Genomic DNA, 22876 nt, shown 5'->3' on the forward strand with positions numbered 1-22876 from the left:
TGGCGGCCGTTGGGCGCGCGCCCTCCCCTCAGGACCGCCACCGCCACCGCCCCGCGGTCGTGCCGTCTCGGGGCTCTTCGCCCCGGGGGCGTTTCGAGGGTCTCGGGCGGGCTCTGCTGCCCGCCGGCCATCCCGCCGTTCCTGGGGTAACATACCGGCGGGGAGCGTTTCCGAGGTGTGAGAGGGCTGCGGGGTCCCCCACAAGCTGCGTTTACCGGCTTAACAAGAAGCTCCTGTGAGGGCTGATACGAAACTCCGAGGGCGGCTGGCTGTCCCCGATGTCCAGATAAAGGATTTTCCTATATAAAAACAGGAGAAATGAGGAAAATAAATGAAGACCAACTCACCTCTTTTCCTTTTTATTTGCTTGGGTTTTTTGGTTTTGGGGTTTTTTTGGTTTTTTGTTTTTTTTTTTTTTAACTGATACACATTATGGTTTGGTAGGCAGGGATATTTTTATTTTTATTCGATGTTTTCCAAATTCTTGGCAACTTGCGTTACTGCTAATGAAGCAGTTATGGACAAAACTGGTAAAGTTGATGTTATATCAATTTAAAATGCTGTAACGAGCCTCGTGTAGCAACATCCACATTTAATGGAGGGAAGAAGATACAACAAAAATAATCTGATTAAATCTGACAAAAAGGAGCACAGGAAATTGAAAGACTTGCATAGAGAGTGTATCCCTAAAATACAGAAATGATAAAGTTATGAGAGTGTATCATTACAAACTTCTCTCTTATGAAATGTATCAATGCTTTACTGGAAGTTCTAGTCCCGTGATATCTGGATGCTTCTCTTCAATTTGTGTTGGGGTGGCCATTGCCTTCCCCAGGCCACCACTGATGTCTTGGTCCTGAGGCAGCCCCCCAGCACAATGCTTTTCCTTTGCCCTCATTTGGGCTGACACACCAAAAACCCAGCACTTCTCTTCCCCTTCCAGGTGTGCCTCGGCCTGCCAGCTGCCTCCCCAGCTCTCCCCATCTTCATTTCTGTCCTGCGTCCTGCCTCATTACCCTTACTGCACATCTCCAAATGCAATTAAGTTTATTTATTTTCTTTGTAATCACTACTGCTGCATTTGGTGTTTCCCACCAGCATAGCCAAGTCACTGGTACTGTAGCTGCCTGACTGCTGATTTGCATACCTATCTCAGCAGGAAATTCTAAACACTTTTTGTCACCCTCATCCTTCCCCTCCTACTAAAAAACTTGTACGTAGTTTCATATGTTATGCAAAAAACATAAATTAAAATGTATGGTAACCTGCTTCTCATTCAGGCACAGATTTGGCCTTTATGGTGATACAGCATTTCCCAGTATTAGGCTTTGTTTGCACTGATTCTCTGTGCAAGGATGCTTTGGTCCTGGGCTGTGGTTTCTCTGTCTAAACAATGTGGTAGTCTAAGACCTCAACTTCCTACTGCAGAAATTACATGTTTTTGTAGGTGCTGGTTTGTCTTCTTAACAACAGTAGTTGCAAGAAACAAGAGACGGGTTGAGCTGAGAAGCTGTGCTACTCTAATGACATTTGCCTCTGAAATGGTTAATGAAGATGCACTGTAAAAAGTGAGCTCATATAATAAGCACTGATACAATGTTTATTAGTTAAGCCACAGGTGCCATTACCACAGCTCTTTTCTAAAGGGACGTCTAGTTTTGAAATTACAATCGTAAGTTTTAGTGGTGGGTTTGAATTTGTCTAAGTGAATTCAATAAAGTTAGTGGATAGCTACCTATTTTCATTTGTTCCTAGAATGGGTCTTAGGTATGAAATATGATGCAGACTTTAACACATGGTCCATTTTTTCTAAAATATTTTAAATAGCAATGACTTCAGGATGCAACACTTAAAAAATTCCTGGTTGTGAATTTCTGAGACATTGATAATTCTTTTGCGTGGTAGGAAAAAAAAAAGAAGACCCGCTTACTAACCATTTCCACTGGAATCTGCCCCGAGACAGAATCCCTCAAGAGAATACATAGCCCTAAGATTAGAGCTGCTGCTCTTCTGTGCTGAGGAAATCTGAAGATTGTAGGTGCAAGTTATGTACTGCTGGTAGCAAGGCCACCATGCCAAGGCAATGGGCAACGACATGGGGGTCTGGCCCCAGGAGGTTCGGTCAGCTGGAAGGGTGATTCCAGGGGAGACAAGACTGTATTTGCTTTGTCATCTCTGATGCAACTTGCAAAAGTTTCCCTTTGCAGGCTGCATCTGATCAACATCTCTCAAAATCTCAGAATCAAGGATGGAACATGAACTGCAAAACTCTCATTTACCTTGGGGAGCTTCTGTTGGCAGAAGGAACACTGTCCTGCTTGTGGGAAGCTCAGGTTTGGTCTATAACTTGATCTGTGGTCATCTCGACAGCTGAAATTTGATTACTGCAAAGTGCATTTTATTAAATTTCTATGAAGAAGATTGGCAGAAGATGCTGTACATTTATCAAGGCAGCTTTCTAACGTGCATTGCTGAAATGATGGATGTATGATCAGTTATGCTTATTATTTGCTTTACCTGAAAACTCTAAAATATTGAGGTGAAATTGTAAAAGCAGTCAGAGAATATCATCATTTTTTATTGCACAGTTTCAGTGCTTCTAGCAGGAAATGTACAGCGTGTGACAATTCAGCCTGGTAACAGCTTTGTAAGTAGATCAATAGAACAGATTACTTCAGTTTTTACAGAACTTGCAAGTACTATAGAGAGATAGTGGGATCATGGTTTGTAAACCTTAAACCACACTTTCCTGCACAACAATCTGCAAAGATATTCTTTTTTGTAAAGCAGGTATGTGATTTTCAGCTGCAAGGAGCTTCCTCTTTCTTCACAAGGACTAAATAAATGTTGTTTCTGAGAATGTGCATCCTGCTGTTGCCTTCTAGTTTGCGCTTGAGCGATCGAGTGTTTTGTTAAGTGAAGGGGTTGTCATGAGCCATTTTGTGACTCTTCATGTTTTCGATGTCAAACTTCAGCCGACAGAAATGGATACCCTGGATCTGTTGAGGAATTGTTTGGTGTGCAAATGGGACCTGCGGAAGAGAGAGCCCAGAATGCTACCTTGCCTTCATTCCTTCTGTAAGGACTGTCTTCCGGATTTGATTCAAGGATATAGCTGTATTCCCACTGAATATGAAGTTCTATACGAAGGTAATATTTAAGATTCTCTGGCTTGTGCTCTTTGTGTTACAGTATTATAAAAATAGATGGATTGAGAAGTACTTTTTGTAGCCTATTCCTTTACAGCACTATTTTAAAAGAATAAACTAGGAGACTCAAGATCTGTATGAGCAGAGGGTGGATTAGGAACAAACCTCCTTCATTATGTTTTTCATCCAACAGCAATGTTTTGAAGAGAAATGACACAAGCAACATTAAACATTTTCCAGAATGGGCTAAGTTTCAGTTACCAAGTGTGACATTACGAATATTTTCTTCACTTAGCTTAATAATTGAATAAATGCTCCAAGGTAGTTTCTAGGCTACATCTTTATCCAATATTTTGGACATGTTGGACCTTTCTGTGGTACTGGTTGTGGCAATAGTTTTAGTCTTCCTTCTGTCCCCCTTCTATGTGCCCCCCTGCCCAACACCAACACAAAAACATCCGGTTCTTTGTTCCTATCAAAGGTTAATTGTTATTAGAATATGTGTATTGTGGTGCACTGAAACTCTTCCTTTTATCTCATTGTAAATGTGGTTTCTCTCTATCTGAACCCTTCTGGCTGTAGGATATACTGTAACTCACCCTAACAAGCTGAGTAAACTAGTGAGGATGAGAAGCATTTTGTGACTGTGCCTTTTGAAATCCTGAAGTTATTTGTACAGCTTTTGGTAGTGATGTTAATAGAAAATACATAACTTTTTTTCAATAAGACAGGATTTAGATGACAGAATACAGTCATTTTAACTGAATGAGTCTTAATTGCCATGGGGAAGCATTCCAGACTCATTACTAATTTATAAGAAGAGCAAAGGCATGTAGATTACTTGTATTTTTACAGGCTTTGAACTTTAGATGAATAAAAGGCATCATTTATTATCTCTTCCATAGCAGATTTTAGAAACATGTAGGAAGGGAAGATACTTTCCCTGAGGTGATGGTAATCTGAATTGATGAGATTACATAAACTAGACAGGTTCAGGATTGAGAACAAATGGAAACAGTGTTAGGAGATCTAGGCTAGCAAAACACAAAAGATAAGGGAAAAGGGAATAACTTAATGGCAAAGGAGAAAGGCTATTCATGCGTCAAGTACAGACAGAAAAAGATATAAAGGTAGGAGAAGAAGACAAAGAGAACAAAGCAGTCATTTCAAGTAAATGAGTCCTCAAAATTTTTAATGCCCAGAGTGGGCTTAAAGTCCGAGGGATCCACTTTATAAAAAATGCTGTTGAAATCAACCACCCCATTACTTTTTATGTATCCTCATTTGACATCTAAGCCATTTCTCTCTCCTCCTTGTTTCTGTTTGCCAAGTGGAAAAGTGGATTTATACTACTTGGTGATCTTGGATGAAGTGCAGCTAGAAGTTTTCAGGAGCTGTTAAAATATTGGATGTTTCTTCAAGCTCCTGAGTGGATTGGGAATTATTTGTCTATAGCAAATTGGAACAAGTACTAATTTATTTCTGTATTCTTGAAGTTGCTCTGTTTACTTCCTCATTGTTTTGTAGATGGGGAACTTCTGTGGGAAAGAGCAAGATTAGAGAAAAGAAATAATGAACAGTGATGACCCAGCAAATGAAGTGAGACACCAGGTGCAGAGACTCAGTTAATATATGAGCAAGGAGAGCAGCAAACCCCAAACATCTGTGTCTCTTATTTAAGTCAATGACTGAAACTGCAACCACCATAGGTCAGCCAGGATAAATTTGTGAAATCTGGTGGCATGATGCTAAACATTGCTTGTCTTATCTGCACTGATTGCTCAGTTATGGGTAGTACAATACCAACTCAATTTTCAGTGTTATCTTTAAGTATGATCATATATAACTGCCAGTGATAAACTGTAAATGCAAGTGCTAAACCATTTTAGCTGAGTAAATGTGAAATATCGCCTATAAGAAAAATATGTTCCTTACTTACTATGAATCCTTTAAGCAAAATATAAGACTGGAAAAAGTGAATATATTCCCAAGTGAAGTCAATCTGACATTTGCTATAAAAGCATGCTTGAATTTGTGAGTTTTGGTATGCTTTACTATAAATAGTACTATACTAACATAAAGCTCTTTTCTAGTTTATTGTTGTTGCATTAAGATTGCTGAGAAGATGGTAAGTGGTCCTCATATTTGATGGAGGTTGATGTTGGAAACTTACTTTTATACCTGTATGTGTTTAAGATGACTCAAGAATGAAAGCTCTGAGATAGCCAGAGCTCTTATGGAAAAGCTGCATACACATCAGAATTTATTGAAAACTGTGAGAACCGAGAGTTTGGAAGTAATCTGAGTGGAAAAAGAAAATTATCTTTGTGAGCTGGCTCCTACATATGCTTCTTACATGAAGGGGACTTTAAGATTCTCAGTCTTTCTTTTTCTGCAGGCCAGTGTCACTTTCCTTTTTTAATTCCTTCTCCTCATATAACAGAGAATCCACATTGTTCTCCTCTGCAGATCTGCATGTTGTGTGCTTCCAGTCTGTTTAGTGCTTGGGAAGGAATAATTTTAAAGAGAGGGATTGGGTAAGAAAAAGAGAGAGAAAATTCCCCCATCTCCTGAGATGGAACTTTCTCAGATGAGGACTTTCCCAGGCTCCTACCTGTGCGAACTGCCACTCACAGTACAATGTGAAAACATACAAAATTGGTTCTTGCATGCTGCCTTGACTTGTTGTGTCTGTCTCTTTCATACTGAGTTCTGAATAAATTCAAAACTAGATTCATCCAGATTCCTGTGCTTATCCCTCCTTTCTGAATTGGAGGTGGGTGCCAAATTACCCTTTATCTGCAAATCTTCCTCTCCATAAGGTGTTAAATGATTTATATTGTTTTAGCGCTTTAAATATCACCAACATATTAATTTCAAAAGTAGCTAAATGAGGACCAGTGGAGGTGCATTGTTGTGAGAAGTTAATGTTTTTGCAAGACTGTCTCAGCTCCAGGGTTGGGGGTTCTTTTTGCCCTTAAAAAAAAATAATCACAGGTAATCACTGCTCAATCACAGTTTAGACCCCTGAGAACAAGGCAGATCAGAAAAGATGTACTGGAACACCTTGCAGATTTCTGCTAACTGATATCAAGCCCTGGTATTATTTACATTTTGTGACTGAATTGGGTAATTTGTCTAACCTGTAAGTTACACTTAATGTTTGTAAAATGTGATTAGTAGTTGTCCAGCTTTGTAAATTGCTTTGGGAAGTGGTAGATTTAATTGTACCATATTTTTGTACTGAAATTGTGTGTTGAGCTATTTTTCTGAAATTCTATTTTTAAAATGTGCTTTGCCTTTTTTTGCTTTTCTAGGTTGGATAACAAAAATCATGGAAAATGACTGCATAATTTCTATCCACATTCTGTGCATAAGTCAAAAACTCTCCACACTTGCATTATGGTAGCTTCCCACATGCAAGGGAGGGTCTGAGATCACCAGTTAAATGCCAGGAAAGATAACAAGGTTATGTATTAGAGAAATACAAACTGATTGGACAAAACTAAGAGAAAACAGACTATTAAAGACTATCATATGACTTTAACTGTTGACAGATGTCCACTTGCTGCATTTTATTATTTCCAGCTGAAAATATACAGTTTTCTTTAGCTTGTAAGGTAGGTGCTATATATAACCATGGATCCCTAACTGTGAATTCTTGTTAGCAAGGCACATCCAAAACTCAGCCAAACATTGGTCACACTTGCATTTAATGTGTTCAGCGATATCTTCAGGGGAGTTTATTTCAAGAAAAAGATTGAGATCTAGCACTCCTTTCGCTCTAGGCTCATTTTCAGTATGATGTTTTGGCATAAGAAGTGTGGTGTACTGGTTTAAGGAGACTCCAGGTGTCAACATGGTGCCTTATCTTGTACTAAGTGTGTATGTAAAAAAAAAAAAAAAAAAAAAGGCACATCTACAGAGTTCTTTAAACCATATTTAGGCTTACAGTGGAGTACAGCTTGGCTGCCTTGGTCTTACAGCTGTTATATCTCCAGGGTGCAGATAACCTTGTTTTGATGCAATCATGTAAGGCAAGTGATGCAATGCATCACATCTATTAATTCTGAAGGAGAATACCCATTTGCTTTAATTAGATCCACTTAACATCAAATACATGTTTTATTTCGAAAAAGGGAAGTAGAAAGGTAATTCTAAAGAGGGAAACTGTTCATAATGTATATATTTAGTCATCTTAAAATGGATTTAAAGTTAGTCAGCCCTTCTCACTCTGCTGTTCAGCTGCCAGATCCAAAAGGCAAGTGAAACAATGGGGGGTTTAGTTATATAAATATGAAGCTGTAGAGTGGGAGGCTGTCTTCAGAACTGTTTCCTATAACCTATAATTGGGTCTCCAAGGAAGTGTAAATTATGCCTGCAGCTTGAGCTGTAGCTAATGCTCTCTGAGAATAATTATTCTGATGGTTGTTGGAGGAAAAAGAGCGGAGGAATAGGTGCAACATGTGGATAGCAAGTATAAATGTGGTGTGTATGATAGCTCCACTGTTTGTTTCTTTATGCTAATCAATTCTTATTATAATAATAGGTTAATTATCTGCATTGATTTATTTCTGAGACAACCAGCTTGAGGGTTCTTTCTATTTAAACCTGACCAGACTGGAAGACCTTGAAACAAAACTGCGAGCTGTGGCTTTTGATGTTCAAAAGGTCTTTGTACTAAGTTTCCATACATGGTGGAGAGGTTACAGTTTGGACTTTCAGAGATGATTGCTGCAAATTACCCACAGCTCTGTCACTTACAAATTAGATCGCTAAAACATAGGTGGAGTAACAACTTGAGAGTACTCAGAAATTTTAGTTCTTTCTTTATTTCTGCTTCTACAAAGGAACACTCTGTATGAGGGTCACTACCTTGATGTCTGCTTACTATTCCCTGGGTCCAATGCAGTGTGGCAATTTTCATTAACTTCTCACTGGGATGCAAGAGATCTGACCTGTGGGGAACTAGGGTTTGAACAGTATATGGCAGAACCTTGTTGTTCTCCTGAAAGCTGATTTTGGATATCCCAGGTGTGGAGTTGGTGTATCCAGACTGGGTATCTGTGACTACTGGATCCACTGCCTTTGAATTTCCATTTTCCTCAGCCCACTGTCTAGTTACTATTGCTGATGGGAGTGTGAGAGTGGAAATAAACACATGGCTTATGAAAAAAAGCTGCAAACCAATTCAGCAAAGTAAACATCTGCTGCTGAAGCTTTTCAGGGCTCAGAGATGTGTGTGTATAAATGTAACACCCATACACACACACAGATCTGTCTGTACGCGTGTCATTTCTAGTGCTGGTGGCTTTTGTGGCGGTGTTCAGGTGTATTAGCCTACTATGGATGGTAGTTAAAGGATTAGTGGAGCCCTGGAAGGATGTAGTTGTAGGACTATTCCTCCACATCCCTCACATGTTGAAACTTCGTGGGAGTCTGTACAATACAATGTGGTCTTCAGTGATTGTTCAGTACTACCTGATAACTCAAATACACTGAGAATAGCTTTTATGTGGTTTATCCTGCATATCATTCTGAAATAGGGTTTTGTTCTGCATGTCATGATGAAATGGGGCTTAAATCCAGCATTAGGATCCTTGCTAGCCTTTCTAAACTTGTGGTCATCTCTTTAGCAGTGAAATGTGACGTCATAAATAATGATTTCAAATGATAAACAGCAGGAGGTAATGAACTTCTAAAACATAATTTATGCAAATGTTCCTACCTTCTTCCTACCAATATAGTTTCCATAGAAAAATAGAGCACGTCAACAGCTCTCTTAGCTTTTTGCTAATTCTAGAGGTTTTGATAATAATAATGGACTTCATTTGGGCATCAGGATTGCACCATAGCTGAATCTGGCTCCTGATCTCTTAATATGTAAACTGTTGTTTGAAACCTGTAATTCCATGTTGAATTGCTATTTAGATCCAGAAATTGCATCATGCTCATACGTACAAACAGTGAGTCTCTAGGGCTTCTGACTACTCTTCCCTTCACCCACAGTGCTGTAATAATGATATATTTAAATGAGCTGTCTGCAAAGTACAGGTTTTTAAAACAAATTAACAATGTTGTTTAGAGGCAGTGGTAAGGTAGGAAGGCAAGAAAAATATTTAGGGAATGGTCTGCAAAACGTACCGTGGGAGTGAATGACGTTCTAAGACCTGCTGCTACCTGGATCTGGAAAAGCTCTTCTCTTTCCTTCTGCACACTTGCTCCAGGTTATTCTGAGGACTGATCCAGGCAAGAAGGGAAGTAGGATGCTGCTATTCATTCTTACTATGGGATTTTTATTCCACCACTTCAGGAAAAATACAACCAAGGCAAGTTAACAGAGGCCTGAATGATTCTGAGAGGCAAGGGCAAAAAAGAAGGCAAGAGGGGGGGAAAAAAATGCACCTTGTAGTGACCCAGTACATCTTTCTGCCCTGCTGATTTGTCAGCATTTCTGGCTGAAGAAGAGGGAGCAGCCCCAGACGGTCTGTGAAAGGTGTAGCGACTTCAATTTGCAGTCTGGGGACTGCAATTGATTCTGGGGAGCAAATGGTGTGTGCCATTCTGCTTAATAACCACCCATTCCCCAACACAAGTGACTTTTGTGTAGCTCTCTAAGTGACTGTTTATCCAAGGGACAGGTAAGGGGTTTCTAGGAAATTGTACCTTACTGGTAGTTTGCACTCTGAGCACAAGCATAGCATAGTGTGCTCGATTTGTATTGTTGAAGTAGCTGCTGCTTGTGGCTATTTGTAAATATGTATGTAAGGTTTGCTTAATTTCAGGGTAATTGCTTCACAAACTATTCTGTAGTGTATTTATTATGCCAAGCTATCATTAGATTCTTTTTGGAATTTATATTGAAAAAGGTTGGGCATTTCCAGGAAGCACAGTTTTTTATTAAATGGAAGAGGAATCAAATAAGAAGGCCAAATAGTTGAACAAGTATGATCTCCGAAGCTACTGCATTCAGGGAATCCCTCTTTTATCAAGATGCAAATCCATATCCTGTGCTTTTAATAAAGTCTTAAATATAGAATTCAGTATCAGGACAGGCAAGAAGGTGCTTACTGATTAGTCCTCCTATGAGTAGGAGACTACTTCCAATACAATATTGCCACGGTGTCCCCATTATTTTTCCTGTTAACTGTTACACTCTTTGTTCTGATTTTTTTTATTAAGCTGAGGGCTATACATGTCTTATGTTCATCTCAAGGGAGTTTTAGATTTGAAATAATTATAATTCACAGTTACTTGGATATTTAAGACACACTTTGACATTTACACAATCAAATCTGTACTTGATGGTCTGTAGTAGTGAGTCTAATACAAAGTTCTGACCTGTGTGTGTGCAACTCACTCCATGTGTATCTCTGGAACAACACGGATTTCAGTAGCATAACTTGGATCTAAAACCTGGGAAAAAAACTGTCCCATGGCATCTGGGGCATCGCTTTTAGATATCCCCTAATTAATCAGCAATAATGTCATCTACCTCCAAAATCATAGCTGTTCCGTATTTCTTAATACCACTGCATTTCTCAATATATATACAAGGAGGCTTTTGTGCAGAACTGAAATCCAAGCGTGATGTTTTCTTAGGGTAAAAATTATTGAAGTTTTCTTTCAACACATTTAAAAACATTAAAAAGATGGTCTTGCCCATTGTCAAATTAATGCATTCTTTATACAATGTATTTTATACTTCACTGGTTTGTAACAAATTAGCAGAATTTAAGGTTCACATGAACGCCCCTGAGGGCATGAGCAATCCATTAAATATCATTCAATTGGTATAATTTGATTTAACATTCTGCACTAACTGAATACTGCTGGAATGTAATAAAATAGTAACTTCAATATTAACTTTTTTTACTTTATGTGGTCTGTAGATAGAAGTTGTCCTTGCTATGGCAAAGTCCTGAACACTGCTTTTGTTTCCCAGTAAGCAGCTGTTCCCAGAAATGTTTTGTGTAAGAAGCTGTACTCATCCATATGGAATGTAGATGAAGGAATAACTGTGAGAGTCGTGGATCTTAGTGTGGAGGTTTTTTCTCTGTATTAGCCAGATCAAGATCTGGCACTGCTTGGGCAATGCTGTTACGGGAGTAAGAAACTGGTTCGAAGTCTCAAAAGGCTAGAGGCGATTCCCTGTAAAGTCAGTAGATGGTTTCCTATTGACTGCACTGAGAATTAGAGCATGTCCCATGAGACTTACTTGAGAAGCTGCTTGCAAAGTAGGTATTTTGCTTCCTAGCTTCTCAATCAAAATGTATCTGTGTTTTTATTTCTGCTGCTGTTTTAACTGTGTTGCTTTTTCAGGTGCTCACAGGGAAACTTGACAACTGTTTCACCACCTAGGAATCAGCACTACAATTCACTGGTGCTTGTAGTATGCACCATTTACAAGGAGTAGGAGGGCACTGTCTGTATAACACATCTTGTCTTAGGTACTGCAGTGCTCCTACTGTTTTCACTTTTCTCTAGAGAACTGAGCTGTTAATAGATATCTAAAAGGCACACACAACCATAACTTGGGAAAGCATGGAGAGGTTTCTCTGTGACTAATATAAAAGCATTCTGTTGTCCTAGGGTGTAACATATGAAGGTGATTAGCTACAAATATTGTAGGTAAATAAGATACCTTTTCAGCTGCGCTCCTTATATTAAGGATGCAAAGTAGAGGAAGAGTTTAAAAGACTTCTCCAGCTTTCTGCCATCATGGGCATCTTTGTCAGGTGAATTTTTACCCTCTTTGTAACTCCTGTCACCAGAACACGTTTAAACAAGACTCAAGTTACGTGCCCAGAAGATGAGCAAAGTGTTGGCAATTGCTTGCGTTGCCCTTTCCCCTGGGGTGACTTGTAGCTGAGTAGCGCAGGCACCTGTGGGTAATGGCTGTTCCTTCTCACGTCTACATGAACACTCAGTGCTGTGTGAAATGCACAGTTAAACGAGTGTGAGGTAGACCATAGTCTGCCACTTGGACACCCAAATCACAGTTCTGTTTTAAATGCAACCTCAGAAAATAATAAACAATATACTTTTGCTTTTATAACAAGATTTGGGCTAAAAAAGACCTAAACCTCATGGAAGCCGTTCTTAGTAAGATGTCCTCTTCAAAGGAGATGTAACAGAACTCAAAGTTTCTTCAAAACATTTATGAATGAAAGTGCACCTTTTCAGGCATCTGACTGCATAGTGCTTTTGTCAGAAGTGGTAATGTAGGAAAGGATTGGGGTTTGTGTATCTCTGTCAATGTGAAGTGCTGCTGTTAAAATAACAGTAGTCCAGTTCTGTAAATGGGAGACACTCAGGGTTAGAACTGTGCACCTGGCCAGGGACTGCAGGAGCCATGTCCCAAGGGCAGGTAATACTAAGTACCTGGAAAACATGAGTGTCTCTGATAACTGTCTAATGCAAAGAGTAACAGACTTCTTAAGATTTAATTAATGTACAGGCCACTCTCCTTATTAAAAAATACTGTTAGTTAAGGAAAAGAGCACATTGAACACTGTCAGTCCAGTAGAAAGTTGTCATTGATCTTGCTTTTAAAATCTTGCTTTAAGTGAGTTTGCATCATTTAGTCATGGAAAATACTGCTGTTAGTTATCATAAACAGATCACTTGGCAAGGTGAGCATAGCACTGAAATTCTGTTCTCAACAGAATGGAAAAACTTAGATAAAAAAAGACTTGATAAGATAGGGTAAAAATAGACTGACATACCACCACCATTTCTAAAGGACTGGATTCACAGTTTACAGAAATATGGTCAGAAACATGCACACTCCTTTTCAAAAAAACAAACAAAAAGCACGACCTAGAAAAATGTAAATCCTAGGCCAAGAAGTCTAAGGATGGAATAGCAGAGGTGCCAAAATGCAGGTATATGGTTATGGACACCTTGAACTGTTAGTTCTCAGCCCAGGCAAATACTAAGATTCATCCCAGTTGCACTCAGTAGTTAATGAAGCTGGAGCCAGATTTTGCTGCTCACACTGCTCACTTTGCTTTGATTTGCTTTGCTTTAGGGATGATCACGTTTTTCCACCTTTGGATTTGTTGTAATAGACGGTTTGCAATTCTGAGTTCTATTTATGAAACATTTTTTATCCTTTACCTTTATTCTGACTTGTTGCTTCTGCTAGCAGCATGTTACTCCTCTTTCACTTCACTTGCATAGCATGCTGCACTGTAAAACTAGTATTAGGCAATGTGTATTTTATGCTTTGATATACCTCTGGTAATGTAAAGGTGGTCTAGAAGAACTGTAGCAAGTACCAGAAAGCACAAGTAGATCTGTAACAAGGGAATACAGTTTAAAGTACAGCTTGGATTTTATCAGAGCTGTAAACCATAATGAATTCAAGGGAATTTGGACATGCAGATAGAATTGATAAATGCTGAAATAAGTCAAGTGAACTGTAGTGTATTTCTAGGGATTTTGTGCTTTGTTTTTCTTTCCTATGTATTGAACTATATCTAGGCACAAGTAACTTATGGCTTGAAGAATGCCTTCATTTCCAGGAACTAAGTGTGTCCGTGTGATGTAAAAAGGCCAGCAATACTGAAGTGTGGGTTATATAATTTCCTGGTTCACATGGCTGGTGTGCATTGTTTTATTTGTGGTGGTTTTGTTTTGTTTTGTTTTAAATTCAGGTATCCTTTCCTGCCCTGTGTGCAAACAGACCTGCTTTGCAAGGAATGTAGTTGAAAATTTCTTTCTTAAGGACTTTGCCACTGGTAATTCAGCTATGGCAAAGGTAAGTGAAAACCACTGAGTTGGGTGCCTTGTGAGTTGTTGAAACACAACCACATGAACACAGTTTGAAAACAGAGCAAACTTCATATTGAAAAACAGACTCTGTTACAGTTTGCTTATGCAGCACTGTAATTACTTCACTCCTAGAGATGGACATACTGCCTTTATAGTACTTTTTAAACTTTATTTGAAGAAGGAGTTTGACTCTATATACTTAAAATAAAGTCAATTAAAAAATATTGATACTAGTGGTGTGGGACTGCATCTGTGATGATCAATATATTAGGAAGGTACTGAATGTCTCGGATTCCTCATTGTCCCTTTTCTGCTCTCAACACAAAGCGAACAGAAGCAGAGTATTGGCTGAATGGTTACACCAAGATTACCTATTAGATCCTGTGGGCAATTACCATTTGCTGATTGTCTGTTTTAATGATAAAAAAGGTCATGTCATATTTCAGTTTCCCATTGGGGAATGGATGCAAAGGGTAATTGGAAGGCATAGGATTACTACCTTGGCCTTGTATTGATACTGTACAAAGATGGATTTCACTTCTGTTAAAAACCCAGTTAACAGGCAGGACTATTCTCACAGTTTTTTAGTTGTTAGTACTTTGGGTCACAAGGAGGGACAGAGAAAGGTGTGTATTTCTGCCTCCTCTGTTACAAAACAGTACTCTATTGTTTACATTAATAAGATTGATTTCAAAATATGGTAGTATTACCTGTAGCTGGGAGTTAAAACAGGTGAAAACTCATCAAAACTATTCTGTAATCTGCTGACTGCTTTATCCAAAGTGTGATCTAAAGCAAGGGAAGAGTGACAAAGAAGCAGGGATACTGGACTTCACCTTCTGAACCAGCTCCTGGATCTCAGTCTGTCCCTTTTGCACTTTTGGTTCCTAAGTAAACTGGGTAGCCACATTGGATGTTCAGTTTCAGGGCCTTTGGGTAGAGGAGAACACTTTTTCCATAATGTAGGACAGAAGATAAATCTTTCCACTGCTCTTAGCTCCTGTAGGGTCAGCAACAATTTGCAGGTCAGTTCTGTCCCATGCAGAAGGCTTGAGGTGGCTTTAAATTGTGCAAGTGACTTGCCCAGTGACATCGTTGCAAAAAAGTATAAAGGCGATGTATTTCTTCCCTGTCAGCCATTTCTGTGTTTCATTTTCTCCATTGTTGAAAAGAATGTGTAACCTAATTCATGGAGTGTTCTGGGGAAATTAATGCAAGAAAAGTGTGTTGACATCTTCAGGTGTAAGGTGTTTGAAGAGTGCAACATAACTAACTTTATCTAAACCAGGAAGATGTCTCTTCACATGCGCTCTTCAAAGAGAAGAAAATCATAAGATATTGCTGAATGTTTAGAATGCCCTTATTATACTGGGATTTCTTAATTACCATGACTCACATCATTTACTTTTCAATGAGATTTCATGTAGAAAGGAAATCAAATGAGAATATCTAATGTCTTCAAAAGCACTAGATTATTTTTTCAAAGCTTCTTTAAAAGAAGGTTTTTCTTTTCTGTAATCCCTTAGGAGTCCTAAGAGCAGTCCAGTAAAGCAGATTTCTCACTGAAGCATAGGAGTACCTTAGAGGGACTCGCGAACCTTCCTCATAGTTTTTGGCTTACTTCCTTTTTATTAACAGTCAAGTCACGTATCAGTGAAGCTTGCTTACTGGTTTTTAACCACCAGCCCCTCCAAAATAAAGCCATAGTTTCACCATCAGTGATATCAAAAGGAGAAGCACTAGCTCATCCAGCTGAGACACTGCTGAAATGCCATAATTTTCTTAATTTACCTAATATGTTCAAATGGGAATCTGTCAAGGCTTGTAACAAAGTGTTTGGAAGCAAGATGTTTCTCAGTGTGTGAGATAGTGAAGCATAAATGATAGAATGTGCTACATACCAGCAGCAGGGGTTTCAAAAATATGCAATTCAGAATCTCTTGCCCAGAAGCCCATTTCCACATCATAAATAATGTAACTCTGGGAACACTCTGTGCTCTGCAACTTAGAAGTAATGTTAACACAGTACAGTATCAATATAAGTTCTAGTCAGACTGACAGCTCAACAATTGCAGGTAAACTTGTGATTAAGCAGTTTTGGTTATTGCAGAGAAGGCAGAGCATCCCTCAACTTTTGACCTGTTCCCTCATCTGGCCCTTTGTGGTACATTTTAAATCAGACATTTCTTTTTATATAACAAGCTTTGCTTCCCAGAATAAATACCCTTGCATTTTGGTTATAGAAGTTATATTAGGCTTTTTGGTTTAAATTATTACATATACATTACATATTTTGGAAAACATTGTTGATAAGCAAATGGCTAAAATAGCAGAATGCTTACACAAATACTTCCCTGCCTAGACAATCAAACACATTTAAAACTTTGCTTTGTTGTCTTATTGTCAAGAATTGCACAATCTCTTTGAAAAAGATTGAGAATACTTAGAAATTCTTGAACAATGAGTTGATAAGAGACCTGTTGTGAAATTCCAGCCTCACTGAAGGGAATGGTAAAATTTACATTAATTTCAGCAGAACAAATTTTTTTTTTCTGAAGTGAATCAGAACTTGACTCACTTGCTTCTCAGAATTTAGGTGGATATAGATGTTCCACTTATTGTTAAAGCCATGATTTAAAACTAAGATGACTAGCAAAGAACAGTGATTGTTCTTCCTTCAGGCTTTCTATTCCCTGAGACACTGCAAAGAGAAACTCTTCTATTAAATTCACCAGGGCTTGCATTAGGGCTTATGTGCTGAGTGTATGCTGCTATATCCTTCTTTTCATGTTTCCCATCAGAATAGTTGGGAAGCAATCGTAACTAAACTGAATTGAAGATAAGCTGATGCCCGATAGAAAGGGCAAAATAGGAAGTAATTTTGCCATCTATTATTAGTTGCTTGAGTAGCCCTAAGTAGTAGCAATATTCGGGAACTATGCATAAGTACAGTAGATATATTGTAAACTTGTAGGAAATGTTTGAGTTTGATAAACTGGTGGCAAAGCTTTTATGCTTTGATGATGGTAAAATTACAACGCTATGTTCACTCTGTCCATTAGTATGTATTTGTGGCTACTGTAAGTCAAAACCATTAATATTAGGAGTTTTCAAACAAGGTAGTTTATGCCTAGTGCAAATCTTTTTTTTAAAAGTAATATCATTATAGCTATCTTGAAATAACTCTTGAGTTCATTCTGGATACCAAAGATCAAATTAGACACGTCATTTATGTGCTGCTTTATTCATCTCCTCTTTAGTGACACTTCCAGACAGCATGGCCTATACAACAAAGGGCATTTCCTAAATTGTAGAAAAGATAGTTAATTAGGGTTTCCAGTTCTTCTCATGTTCCCGTGTCTTATGTTTCCAGTTCACCATATGTGATACCAATATATAAATTGAGCTTATTTCTGGTCAGCTCTTTAGAGAATAGGAACTAAGTTTTTCATTAATAGTATGTGGGTGTCCCCATATTGTTTTCTAAATTGCCTTACCATTGGCATGTTTTATGTATTTTTCTGACAGTCACACTCTATCAGAGTGGTTCATACAATGCTAAAGCAAATAGAGCAAGCTCTAATTTTAAATAAAGCAATGTAGATTTAGAGTAGCTCTGCTGAAGTAGCTCTGATTTACATTCATATACATGAAAGCAGAAATGGATTCTAGCCTAAGGATTTTTTGTTTATTAATAAATCATTAGTAATGGGCAGAAATTAATGAATGACACTGAAAGGATATAGTAAAATGCTTCTGCATAATGTTGTGATTAGAAAGGAAATGGTAGCTAGACTAAAAAACTTTTTGATGGGCTATGTTTGACTCCAACACTTCACTTATTTACTTGCCAACCTAGACTATCTTTTCTGAGGTAGAAAATACCTATATCTAGCTATCTAAATATATATATATAATATAAAGTAAGGTGTACACTCATTTGATGTGTTAAAACCATCAGTAAGTACTACAACACTAACAAAAAGGGATTATAAAGCACACCACTCATTTTCAAAAGTAACTTTTAATCTAACCCTCCTTAATTGAAATCAGACAAGTCTTATTTCATAGTTTCATAGCTTTTTCAGTTCACAAGAAACAAGTCATTACGATTATTTCTTGTGACTTCATGCATAACATGGACCTTAGAATTTTGCTGAATAATTCTTGCATCATGTCATAATTATGCTTGATTTTGCTAGAGCACAGAAAGACAATCAATTTAAGAGCTTCAAATCTTAATTTTATTCTATTCTCTTTTACGTAATAATCAGACTCTTAAAATCAGTTGAATTGCATTAGTCTGAGGAAGAAAAATATTAAGCTTACCAATCTGAATCATAGTCTATTAAAGATAACAGTTTGTATGGCTAATTTTTTATCCTTGCATGTAACTGCACTTTTTGTTCTTAGTGCTGCTCCACATGTAAAGAGAAGAGACCCGCTCACAGTCTCTGTACAAGCTGCAATAAGTGGTTATGCAGCTCATGTACAGAGGAACACAGGCATGGCAAGGAAACTGGAGACCGCTTCTTCTCTGTATCCCTGAAGGGCTGCACAGGTACTGAAGATACACTTTGAAATTTTGTTTCTTCTCATATCAGTTATTCAGTTGAAAAAGGAGCAGTTGCAGGCTCTGTGCCACAGACGTGGTCTGTGTGATTCAGAAGGCTGTGTGTGTGTCACTCAGAAGCCTGTGTATGTGTCAATGAGAGATTATGTGATTTTTCTGTAACTTTAGGGCCATTGCCACAATCAGCATTCCACAGTATTTGAAAAATTTTGGTTATTTGTGTTTCACAGAGACTATCTTTTCCACATGCCTTTTCAGTCTGCGGAATGATGGACTAGGGTTTGATAGGCTACAACAGCAACAGGCCTTGCCCTTTCAGTATTTCTGTCCTCTTTTGGGTAATTTCTTTCAGGAAACTACCATCAAGCAATTCCTGTGCTTATGGACAAAGTGCGGGAGGGAAAGTCACAGGGAGCAGAAGGCTATGATCACTATAGGATGTTCTTTTCTAAGCCTGGACTGAAAAACATGGTTCCTGAGTGTGACCACTATATTGCCATCAGCAAGCACAAATGAAGCCCACTGGCACATATGTCTCATCCCTATAAAATGATGATCCATAGAAAGGACTATCATCTCCTATTACTGCTCATTATTTTCTTTCCTTATATGCCAGATATCTGCTGAGGAATATGCCAACCTAAACTTACTAAGCAATTTGTAACCTAAAATAAGAGTTTTGCAATTTTATGCAATGATTTAAGTTTACACTTCGCTCACATATGAAGTTATTTGTGCTAGAGTTTGTGCTGCACTATCATTCTTCTTCATAAAGAAGATGAAGGACAGAACAAGGAATAAATATAGGTGTAGCCTACTGATTATACTTCTTTTTTTTTTTTGGCTTTAGGATTTTGCTTGCAGAAGCCTATACTTTAGGCTTGCTATAGATGGAGTTCTTTTAAGTCTTGGGTGTTCATATCAAACAGAGTTTGAGGCCCTTGAGACATGATATGCTGTTGCCAAATAGTGTAAACGAACAAAAAAACCTCTGTAAGAATAGTAATAATAAAAAAGCACAGAAGACATTTAAATGTTTTCTGGCTCTTTTCTAGAGATTAATATAAACTGAAGTCTCCACAGTCCCTCAAATGCCCTGACTGGATGGACAATATGTTTTTCTTCTTGAGTTGATGGCAAGATAAGGACTGTGGTTTTGAGGCTCCAACTGTTTATAATTTCATTCCACTTTGAGTAAGATTACCAGCTCACGTTGTTGACAAATAATGTTAAGAAAATATACCTGTGACTTAGTTGTGGTTTTGTGTGTGCTGTATAAATAAAATGATGTAAACACATAAACTAAAATGCTTTCTCATCTTTTTAGTCCTAAATTCTGTGAGCTGAAAAAAAAATTAACAAGGAGGTTGGTAGCGTATATATAGGCTAGTTAATCTAAAAATTGATTGGGAATGTAATCTGTGCTTTTAAAATTATTATTATTTATGTATATATTATTTATTTAGGACATAGATATCCCCTCAGGATATTTCAAAGAAAGCAAATATTAGGATATACTATTGAAATATATTTTATTTTTTATTTTCTGGAAATAAAGCATCCTCTGCTTTCAGATTCAGTAGCCACCTTCAGTCTGTGTATGGTGCTTCTGAGCAACTCTCAACTTCTTTGTAGGCCCTTGTAACCATTAAGAGACTCTCTATCCCATTTATCTTGCACCCTTAAACTGTTCTGTCTTTTGCCATTTGCTTTACAAGGGCCAGACTTTCTTTTGTCATCTAAAAACCATAAGATTCCCTGGGTCTGAAATGAAGTAAAGTAGAAAAAAACCCCAACCACCAAACACATTAAATCCTGCCTATTCCTATTCATTTTGATAAAAAATTTCTTCCTTGAGTGGCAGAACTAAAGGAGCCTGGCTTCCCTGGGAAACCTTTCTTTCTGCTTCTTCATTCATAATACCCATGCTCCGTGTAACACATCTGATCACCCCTTGCCACACAGAACCTTCAGCTCTCTGTCACGGTTACCTGTGACATCCACTTACCCTGCACATCCTCCTGCTTCCTTCCTGGGCCATTGTCTGCCTGCTGGGTGAGACCCAGCTCACACAGCTGAACAGCTGAGCTGGCTGCCAGGCAGCACCCTTAGCCTGGTGACTCCTGAGGTTATGCTGCAGAACAGTGTGCCAATTTAATGTGATTTTTGAGAACTTTACCCTTCATTCAAATTTGTATTTAGAAGTTAAAGGCATGGGGAAGAGCAGGACTAGGCTGGAACAGAAAAATTTCATATTGTATAAGAAGAAAACAATTTTGAAGTAGCCAGATTTCTTTTTCCTACTGACTCATCCTTTGTAAGTCTGAAGTAAAGGCCCACAAAATGAATGCTGCTCGTAGGGGATTCCCTGTGAGGCCGCCTTGGTCTTGGAAAGGGCTCCATTCTTGTTTGGAAACAGCTGTATTTTATTCATTCCATAGCATTCTGTAACATCTGGTAGCCTGAGGGGGGCAGTTGTGCTAGTTAGAGTTCATTGTTGTGTACATGCTTATTGAGAACTGGAATGGGGAGTGGTCTGTGTCACAATTGTTCAGCTGAAAACTGTTACTGAACTCCTACATTGAAAAACAGACCTTATTTTTTTAAGCATAAACCCAGATAAATAGCATGCACTGGACATCATTTTGATTCCTCCCCCTGCAAATTTCCCACTAATGTTTATATGTTGTATGGTTGCTCCAGTGTATTCTTGTTAGCTGAACCACTTCTAGAGGTACTATAAAAAATTCCAGTTCTCTTGTGAGTGCCAGACTATTACTGCTGGTTATGAATATGAAGAGATGTGGTTCACAGATGGGTTAAACTGCACTACTTGCAGTATTTCAAAGATAACGATTTTTCCTGACAGTTAAAAAAAAAAAAAAAGCAACCCAAAAGAACCCTGAAAACTCTGGATCTGTGACTGCAAGATCAAGACGTGAAAATGTTGAAATCTGCTTCTGGAATGAATTTGCTGAGCACTGAAGAACTAGGTGCTTGGAACATGGGCCAAAGCTTTATGACAGATTAAGCAGCAATCTTGGAGGAATAATCTCTGAAGGACAAACCTTTCACTGCAGGGGTCTGCATTAGCACTAGGAATAAGTGAACTTTGTTAAGTTTGAATTTCTGCAGAGCTCTTGAACTGCTTAAAGTCATAAAACCAGAATTTCTTCCTCCCTTAGTCCCAACTTTCTTAAAAGTACATTCAGCATTAGTACAGACTCTTTCCTTGTTAAGCGGAAATCTGTGCTATGCAACTGAGTAGAAACAGTCCTTTTACCAAAACTATGTTAGAAGTAAATGATCTGGTACTGACACACCAACTATTTATAGGCTAGTGCGCAAACAGAATAATTTTCTCTTTGCTATACTGTTCTTTCCTTTCAGTCTCTCAAGGTTGAATATGAACCTATAAAATCAAAGTTTGAGTCACTGTGAATTACACAAGTTGAGGGAGGACTCTATTAGCCAAGATGAGATTGCTTTTCCAAAGTTGACATCAGCTGGCCAGAGGAACAGAGATTTAAAACTTTCTGTTAATTATTCAAGAGATCCATCTGAGGTAAAGAAAATACAGGCTGTAGAAAATGGTGACTCAACTGATGTTAATTCAGGATTTAGGGCAATAACAGAATAACAGCTTGCATGCTGTGCAGGTGCTGAACACTTAGAGGGGCTTTTCCAACTCATGAAAATTGAGATAGTTATTATGGGCTTTTTGTTTTTCTTTTAAGATATAATATCTGACTCCGTAGGGGAGGAAAAGATGATCTTTGACATCCACCTTGGTTATATATTGGTTATACAACCTACTTGGTTACATATTATTTGCATTGTCAGCTGCAGGTTTTAATGCAAAAGTACATATTTGCAGTACAATGAGAAAAGATTTGCTGTCAAGGTGACTTCGGTTTGTACCTTGATAGAAAAAAAAAAACATTGGAGTGGGCTAACAGCACCCTCTGATCCAATTTCCTCTTTTAATAATGCTATCTATTATAATTTGATTCAATAATAGTATCAACCAATAAACTTTCCTGAAGAATAAAGCATGGTACTGTAGTAAATGATTCATAACAATGTAAACTGTGTAATGCTGTTACATAAAAATCTTGGCCTAATTTATCTCAAATTATCTTCTTGCACACTATGTTAAGACAATGGAGGGGAAAGCCAATTGAACCATCTCAGAAATGTTTAGAGTAGATAGCAATCTAAAAAGTAGGAAATTTGGCATATTTAGAGCATGGCATGGATTTTCTCTGTGTTTTCATTCTCTTTGTCACCCATCAGGTTTTCTTAGCCTTTCTACTTCTATATTGTGCATTTTCCAATTTGAAAATAAAGCGACTAAATTAATATAGCTTGCTGT

At 38.1% G+C, this 22876-nt stretch overlaps 1 protein-coding gene across 1 annotated transcript in view; it reads left to right on the top strand.

Annotated features, from left to right (window-relative positions):
- The first annotated feature begins 2930 nt into the window (after positions 1 to 2930).
- The window catches only part of TRIM66 (tripartite motif containing 66), a 50882-nt gene continuing 30936 nt past the window's right edge, over positions 2931 to 22876 (top strand). The window contains exons 1-3 of the mRNA XM_010563813.1: positions 2931 to 3150; positions 13811 to 13914; positions 18342 to 18489. Of these exons, the coding sequence (XP_010562115.1) occupies positions 2931 to 3150; positions 13811 to 13914; positions 18342 to 18489 (472 nt within the window). The remainder of the gene's footprint in view (positions 3151 to 13810; positions 13915 to 18341; positions 18490 to 22876) is intronic.

Source organism: Haliaeetus leucocephalus, unplaced genomic scaffold (genome assembly GCF_000737465.1).
Source record: "Haliaeetus leucocephalus isolate CR32 unplaced genomic scaffold, Haliaeetus_leucocephalus-4.0 Scaffold173, whole genome shotgun sequence".
NCBI classification, from domain to species: Eukaryota; Metazoa; Chordata; class Aves; order Accipitriformes; family Accipitridae; genus Haliaeetus; species Haliaeetus leucocephalus.